At 37.1% G+C, this 8,693-nt stretch overlaps 1 protein-coding gene across 8 annotated transcripts in view; it reads left to right on the forward strand.

Annotated features, from left to right (window-relative positions):
• Window positions 1–3,013: 3,013 nt before the first annotated feature.
• TJP1 (tight junction protein 1) overlaps window positions 3,014–8,693 on the forward strand; it is a 190,455-nt gene continuing 184,775 nt past the window's right edge. For 2 of the 8 annotated variants that reach the window (XM_032123465.1, XM_032123467.1), the window contains exons 1-2: window positions 3,014–3,432; window positions 6,326–6,470. In XM_032123465.1, the coding sequence (XP_031979356.1) occupies window positions 3,015–3,432; window positions 6,326–6,470 (563 nt within the window). In that variant the 5' untranslated portion in view covers window position 3,014. The remainder of the gene's footprint in view (window positions 3,433–6,325; window positions 6,471–8,693) is intronic. The other 6 variants (XM_032123464.1, XM_032123474.1, XM_032123466.1 and 3 more) reach the window with 6 other exon arrangements.

Consider the following 8,693-nt stretch of genomic DNA (forward strand, 5'->3'; position numbering starts at 1 on the left):
CTTATTTGTAGTGGATGCTTCCTGCTGACACAATTTCTTACGAAATTAGGCTGATTGAAACTATACAGCATCTTAGCACAAATCGCAGGATTTAGCACCAAGGTAAATAATGTGAAGAGGTTTGAGTTGCCGGGTGTTAGGACTCAGAGCTTGGGAGGATTGTACAACTCCTATTGCACAGTCTGTGCTGCATCATTTACAGGTCATTGCAGTTAAATACCTCAGTTCTTTGACCCTGGGAAAAGAATAGTTCTGCATCACAAATCTTGTATTCCCACTATGTATCCTTTTGTCTCAAATACTTCTTTGGCATCTTCAGTTTATCTAGTTTCCTCCCTTTATTGTACATCACATCCCCTTCTCTGTGTTCAGTTTCTCAACACACACTTTCAAATTTTTTCCTCTAACCTGTACTCAGACTTTAAGAGGTGTGGATTTTTATTAGAATTCTGGCAATTGCCAAATCAGAATTTTAGCATTATATTCTTCTATTTACTCAACGGGAAATAACTGTATGGTATGTGAGAAGGCAGAGAGACAAATTTTGTAATTGTCTGCAACTTGATACATTTCCTATGATGTCGCCCATTCTTCTTTGTGACTTTAAGATTTTGTAAGAACACATTTGAGATTATAAGGATATATTCTTTTACCAACAAATATAATGGGGACATTTCTGGCTCAAAACATTGTACTCCTTTAGAAGAAAAAAGTAAATTACTCAGTGCATCAAGTCCAGAGACACTCCTATAGTGTATAGTCACAAATTTTAAGTTAATATACCTCAGCAAACTGATAACTATACACTTTTTAGATTTGCACCAATTCTTCCTTCCTTTTCTGAAGAGATGCAACTTAACAACACCTATGTCTACCCCTCACTACAGCAAGGTCATGTATCTTTGATGTTGGATTGGCAGGTGTAAAAATAAGACATAATATATAGCTTCCTTTAGAAATCCACTTCATTATTAATTTGATAGGTTACCTGTTCTTTCAATTTCTGGATTCACTACTGTGCAGAATTACTTACTCTGCTTAGGATACTGATGACAAGCAGTGTTATCAGCACAATAAAATAAACACAGATTTGTTTTTCAAATGAAACTCTGAGAAATGTGTTCAGGTTACATCCCCTGTATCTCATCTTTGGGTACTGCCTTACGAACCTAAAACATGTAACTTTGGGCTTGCTCTAGCATTTAGTGAAGTAATGGAAAACTGACACTCCAAAGTTGTAGAGGCTGAGAAGGCTGATTCAGAGGATGCTGTCTAACATATGTAGAATACCAGGTTTTATCGGAATCTTTTACCTGCTGAGATAATGTGGTATTAATATTACTAGAATTTCTGAGACAGAAACAATTTGGAGAGAGAAAAAAATTGTACTACCTGAATGGATGTTAAAAATCTAGAGGGAATTTTAAGAATTAAAGAGCTGTTTGTTTCCAAGGCTACCTAGAAGATCTGCCACATAGGTTGGCTACTTTCTCTTCCCTCTGAAGATGACCCTGGTTTAGCTGTGGTCCCTGGCTCATGGTTAGGATGGCTCATGGTTAGGATAACAGCTGCTCTGTACCATCTCTCTTCCCCCAGATGGTCCTCTCTGGTGTGTGATGCTGTGCAGAGCACAGGGAGCTCTACCTGAGATGATCACAGAAGCGTGAGAGTCTCACTGCTATGGCCAATAAGCCATAACATTGTAAACTGGGACCATTAATATTGCTTCAAATAACACATAATCCCACTGGTCCTTGCTCCAGATGATGTGTCACACAGAGGCTTGTTGTAACCGCGAACAACCACAAGGTGACAGGCACTGCTGCCAAACAATTCTGTGAAGCCTCGCTGGTTAACTGGGTGTTCACAAACACAATAAAATTCCTGAATTATGACATGGTCAGTGGTCAAGTTTAATGTTAACTGATTAATACTTGAAATTTTGGCAACAAAAGAAGCCTGACAGGAGAATATAGCAGTTGCATCTTAAGATCACAAGAACAGAAAATATTGTAAAACTTGTTTGACTAAAAGCTTGGCAAAATATTTTTGTTTGCTCCACAACAGATAAATTACCGTTCAGAAAAGTGCAGGTAAGGCCACACGAGCTAGGCCATGGATGCATTATCAGTTGGAAGTAATGGAAATAGAAAAAATAGACTAAGAAACAGGAGGAGGAGGAGGAGGAGGAGGAGGCAGGAAGTATTCATAGCTTTTCTATACAGGGAATTTATGTTGACAGAAGGTATGAAAACAAGACCGAGAAGTCCACATACAAAGGAGCATTTGCATAAGGGAGGTTATGTAATGTGTGATCCTCAGTGAATGATTATCAGTGGCAGGACACCTCCACTGGGATTGCAGTAATCTCCACTGGTAAACCTGGCTCAGGAAATGGACGCTACATGGTTTATTTTGCTTGGAAAAGCCATAAAAATGTAAACATGCAGAAATGTTGCTATTCTTAATAGTTATGTATTTACCTTCACAAAAAGGTCATATTCTGTAACCTTTTTTTTTTAACCTTTTTGCATATATGTTTACAAAATATTTATAGAAACATGCTTTCTAAATGTGTAATTCCATAGCATATTAAAGCCAATATTTTATGGAAGAGCAAGAAGTAGAGGGCATTTGTACTGGGTATGGCCTCTGAGGAATATAAAATTAAAGTGTACAAAGGATGCTTTATTTTATGTCCTGTACCAGCTTGTACAGATTATTTCAGTTTGATCAGCTGTCTTCTAGAATGAATTATTTTTTGCAAAGGGATATCTTTGAAGATCAGTTACAGAATTAAAAAGTAACAGTAACTAAGCAATTCTCAGTCTCATCATTACGGTTCAGAAGCTGTTAACAGTTGTAAAGGGCTAATTAGTGTAATGTAATCCTCTTAGGAGGCTGCAGGCATTGAGCTGGATTTCTTTATAATTTGTATGTAGGCCTTCTTTATTCCATTGGAATTACAATAATTACAGACAGCAGTATGTATTTGCATTCTAGCCATCCACATTATGTTTATTTTGCATACTGAATACTGCACAATAAATGCAGAAGTAGAATTTTATATTTTCTATTTAAATATCAAAATGTTTGGAAGAACAGCCAAATCTTGGTTTTATAACTGTGCAAAATCTACCAAAGGAGAAAATGAAAACAGGAAAAAGTGGCTTTCTGAAATCCCAAGCAATCAGAGAGAGAAAATACTGGAAGAGCTGGACGTGAACAAAGTGCTGTCATATTTGGTTTACAAGCGAGTCTTTTCCTTGGAGGAATACAAAGACATTTGGTCCCAGGAGAGCTACAAGGAGAGAACTGAATATTTTCTAGATAAACTCTCTTTAAAAGGCCCAGGTGCTTTCTCTGCCTTTTATTCCATTTTGGAGGAGGTCTCTCCTAACTTGCTGACATGCTTTCTCCCTGGCTATGAAGGTAAGGTCACTGTCTGCTCTGAAATGCTTAAGTGTATATTGGTAATGTCTTGCAATCCTTTGACACTAATAGTTATTTGCTATAATTAGTGTTTACTTTCTCTCTTGCATTAAACCAGATACAGTATTTGCTGCCTTTATGTTTCTTCATTATAAAAGAGAAAATAATCAGAAGAAAAAAATATTAAATACATTTTATTGTTAGAATATTTAAACTGATAAAATGCTGAATGTTCAAATTGCTGCTACTAATAAATAAAAGTCAGAATAGGGGAAAGGATTTCTAAGTATTATTGATAATGCTTAGATAAGAAATGCAACACTGATTACGTTCCTTCCCGTTTCTGAAATATTTAAAAATAGATTGAGAAGTTCTATAGGGATAATGCCCGAGTAAGTGATCCCTTTCACATTTTTCTTGTAAGTCACATTATTTGTTGTATCTGTCTGTAAACAACTGCATGAAAAAGGATTGTATTACTAAATATCAACACTACAACTGAAGTTAACCGAAACGTTATTTGGACATCAGGCATTATCCGTACTTATTTGCGGAACAATGTCTTGCCAGATACTAGAAAAGATAATGCGAAAAATGTGTAGAGTGTTTACAATTATATCTTACTGACCTATTTTTATTTTTTGTGTCTGTTATATTCTAAATTTCAGTCTATCAAGTCAGTTAGAGTTTTTCTCAGCAATGACTGCAGGGTTGTGCTCAAAGGTTATATACAGAATGTCCTTTTAGAATTTAATTAAAATAGTCACATCTTTCACTGATCCATTCAGCACCAGGTTTAAACACCTTAATATCACAATTATTTATAAATAAAAAAAGTAAGTCTGAGTTCCATAAAAATATTAATAAACTAAATATGAAAAATTGAAATCTAAAACAATTCTGACCTTTAAAATAGCGATAGATTGTGTCCTCTCTTGACAACCTGATTACTTTTAAAATTGACAGTTTGAGTTCTAATTACATGAGAAGGCAACAGACATTTTACCCTAATTTAATTATGAAAAGATGCCCATTTAATGTAACTTTTCAATATCAATTTACAGTAAGGTATTATGGCAGTAAAAAGAAAATCAAAGGAGGTTCACAAATGTTGTTAGGGATTTTAATACATGTACAATGTTCTTCACAGACAACCATGCTATAAAAAAGCTACTTAGGGCCTCTTTATGCTATCATTTTTTTGAAAAAGCATATAAATGTAAATACAATGGATTATAAATACATTATAAAGCCAGGTATTTTGGAATATGCTCTTTGGAATGAAGTTTGGGCTTCCTCTGAATTAACTGAAGCAACAGTGCAGGGAGATTTTTGTTCTATGCCACCTAAACAGATTGTGCAGGGGCCTGTCACAGAACAGATTTCAATCTTCCAGTGGGTACAAGGTTTGGGGGTAGTGCTGCTCTAAAGGGGGATGGCCTCAGCAACTGGGTGCAAGTCAAGGACCCTGTCTCCCTGACAACATCACAAGAGATACAGAGAAAAAGGAGAAAGCCAATGTCGCACATTTCCAAAAGAGTAAAGGATACTGGTGAAACAGCGTCCCCAATCCATTCTGTCTGTCTGTGCCTTGTGTAGGCAGAAAAATGCCTCAGGCTGCCTTAGCTCAGCCACTATTACCCTCTTTCCTCCTTCCCCTCCCCCAACAGTGCTTATCAAATGTGCAAAGCTACTTTTAGAATCTGTTTTTGCTAGTAATAATTGACTGGATAGCAGGCAAAGAAAAACACACGCTATATATTCACATTAATTCATGCAAATAATCTGTTCAAATTCATGCACAGATTATGTTGCAGATTCAATTAAAATACATTATGTGTTATGACACTGTGGATTTTTATAGATTGATTTTGCTAAACCATGTTACAAGGTGCACACAAAGACATGATGAAAAAGAACATTGTTCATTATTTCCATTACAGTAATTTTCTTCTCCACCCTCTAAAAGCTGACTGATAGGGCAAAGGAATCAAAACGAAGGAATGCAGTCTAGATGTATGACGAGGAGCTGCTATGCCTGTGCTATGTGGCATCAACACCCAGCTACCAGAGCGGTTGTGTGCCATCCCGCCCATTGTACTTGTTCAACACACTCTTTATGGCAGGCTGACTGAGCACACAGAATAGAATCAATCCCTCTGATTGATTAGCTGCATGTACAGTGGGGGCCAATTTCTGTTCTCTGGACCTGCCCCTGTTGGCAGACGTGGTTATTTTAATGTGTTTCCACTGTCTGCATGCCCTACAGAAAGAACCATTTGACAGGTGCTGGAAATGTGGCTTGATTCCAAGAGGTCACTCAGGCTCTGGACTAATGTAGCTCACTGCAGAAACTGTGAACTGTGCTAGGGAAATGTGGCCACTGAAGGATGTATTGTTGCTTGCACATAATTGTTTTAACACCACTTTGAACTCTTTCACCTCATTATTTCAAAGAATTACACTCACAGTAACTTAAGGGGTGTTACAGCACCACTGATGCCTCAAGATTAATTACTTGATTCCTCTGCTTACAATTCTCATTATAGTACAAAACAAAGCCCCAGTGACTTCATGGAGAGAAACAGTTGGTTACTACTTGCCCATATGATACAATAGAAAGTCAGTTCTTCATTGACCAGACAGAATTCTATATGGAGTAAGAATTTTAGGTTATTTCCAAATTTCTATAAATTGTCTGACCTGTATATCTCAGGTCTATTGGAAATATGAATAGGGAAACAACTTTATGTATAAAAGGTCAAAAGAGATTGCATTGACCTAAACCAGCCACTTATCCAAATGTAACATCACTGACAGAATTACATCAAACTGTAGACATTATATTGAATTATGCATCAGCTATGAGAGAAATTTCTTTATTGTTATGCAGACTGTATGCATTTCCCAGCGTTCTCAGAGCAAACAAAACTGAGAGCTGTAGCAGAGATGGAGCTTCATGAATCCTGTCAGATGAGCGACCAAGAAGGAAGCCTTTCTGCTGAGGAACAACTGAACCAATCATTCAACAAATACAGGTTAAAATTATCACTGTCATGATGTCTTTAATAATCACAACATTTCCCATGACTTAGTTTCTATATAAATGAAGTACCATGGAAGCGTTCAAGGCTTTAACTGCATTTGATTTTACCTGGAATTTGTAAAGTACAATTCTACTTTGTATAAAGAACATCTTTGGATGTTGATTTTTTGATGCTGATGAATGCTGGGGATCAACTCTGGTCTTTGCTACAGGTATTCAGTAGTGATGTAATGCATTGATGACACTGCTAGTTTTCAGTGTTCAAGGACTAGGTCTGTATGTAGAAGTCCATTTCACTCAGACATTTGCTTGGAGTGTAACAGACAGCCTAAGTTAACATCACAGTTTCTGTTGTTTTTATTTACTTTCAGAGGAATAGAAACTGAGGAAGACCTATTAAGAACAGCATGTGACCTGATACATGCTGGGATACTGGGATTTAAGTCCCTGCTTCAGAGATTTGAACATAAAAAGAGGAGAAATAAAACCTTGGGAAATCCTAAAATGCTTCATTTTATGTAGTTAGTATTCAGTTCTGGCATTTGCAGTTGTGTGTTTGGAGTCATGCTTTGCCTATTCAATAAGGAATCTAGATGAGAATGGGCTACAGCTCACAATAGATCATTAGCTGTTAGGAAGTACTGTAGGTAATTTACACATGTCCAGCTAAAACAGAAACATTCTGAGAAAAGTCTTGAAAAGTAGCTAAAAGCTGTCCTGTTTTGATATGTCAGTAGCATATAAAGAGTAAATTATGAAGGCTTTAATAACTTTGCATGCCTAGGTTAGTTTTGTTAAGGTTCAGCTAGTGACTGGATTACACTAGTTTTTAGAAATGTAGTAAAAATTAATGACTGTGAAATGATAGTGAAAAAATTGTGGTTGTATGAGGTTAAGTTCATCCTGAGTAGCAGTGAAACATGAAATGGTAATGGAGTATGAAGACACACGATACAACACAGTATGGGCCCAAATTGTACAGTTTGGGCTGATCTATACCCACAACTACTGAAATCCCAGTCAGAACTCATTTCTCCATAGTCATTTGCAGGAGTTCCAGGAGACCTGTAGTCATTCACTATCTGAATATGTGCCATTTGGATTTTAAAAGATTCATTTTGTAGCACTGGTCCTCTAACTACACAAAGCAATTCACTTACAAAACCAAACCAATTAAGAAGTGCCTGCAGCTAAAGAATCACATTAGGGAAGTAATAGAAAAGTAGGAAAGCTTTCCTGAAGCCAGCTTATGCTGGAAATACCTGATAACTCAAAAAACCCCAACCAGATATAAAAGATGTCAGTGTTAGTATTTATGGAGCCATGTAGTGTCACTGTAAGATTGTTATATATATCCTACCTTACAAGAAGTATATGGCACATCAGTTCTGCATGCACCCTGGAAGAATAAAACAAAACAGTGCTGGGGCTATACTCCCTCTGTGGTGTATCAGTGTTAGGTGTGGAAGTTGATGTAGCCCCAGAACCCACACAGCAAGGAGGGAATAGTTCCCTGTATTGGAAACAGAGAACTCAATGAAAAGACAAACTGGTGTGCAATAGCACACAATTTACTTCAGCACCAGTTCCTGGGAAAAACACCATACCTGGACACCAGGTTAAAAACACACCAGTCTTTCCACACCTTCTGTTCTATGCTGACATTCATCTCCTCCATCCAAGAGAAAAATTCATTATGTAACTCTTCTATGTCCGTTTTCTCTTAAGTGCCACACCTGTGTCAAACACAATCAATGTGGGATTCGTGGAGATGAGAGTCTCAAGCACTTGTAACAGTTTGTGGAAAAGACAACTTCACTTTTGAAGACAACAAGAAAGCTGCCAGCAAAGCAAATATCCTGCCCATATTGTGCAGAAGCTCACACATCACAAACCACAGTTGCAGCGCCCTTATCAACGAGGCAACCTGTCAGAGACAGAAAGTACCACCCATAAACAAAATGGTGCATGACTACAGGGGGCACAAAGAAAACTAGAAATATGTAGCAGTAGTTAGAAAAGATGAGATGAATAATAAACAGAAAATGGAAAATAGCTTCCCTGCCCTTTCCTCAGTATTTGTAAATATTCTAAATTCTTTGCGTTTTTTTCCCAATAATAAAAAAATGTGAGACACACCGACACTCCTGTAAAGAACAAGAAATTTCTGCCTCTGAAGTAAATAGCAAAGTTCCAGATGATGTTAGTGAGACCA

The sequence above is a fragment of the Corvus moneduloides genome, chromosome 13 (genome assembly GCF_009650955.1).
Source record: "Corvus moneduloides isolate bCorMon1 chromosome 13, bCorMon1.pri, whole genome shotgun sequence".
NCBI lineage: Eukaryota > Metazoa > Chordata > Aves > Passeriformes > Corvidae > Corvus > Corvus moneduloides.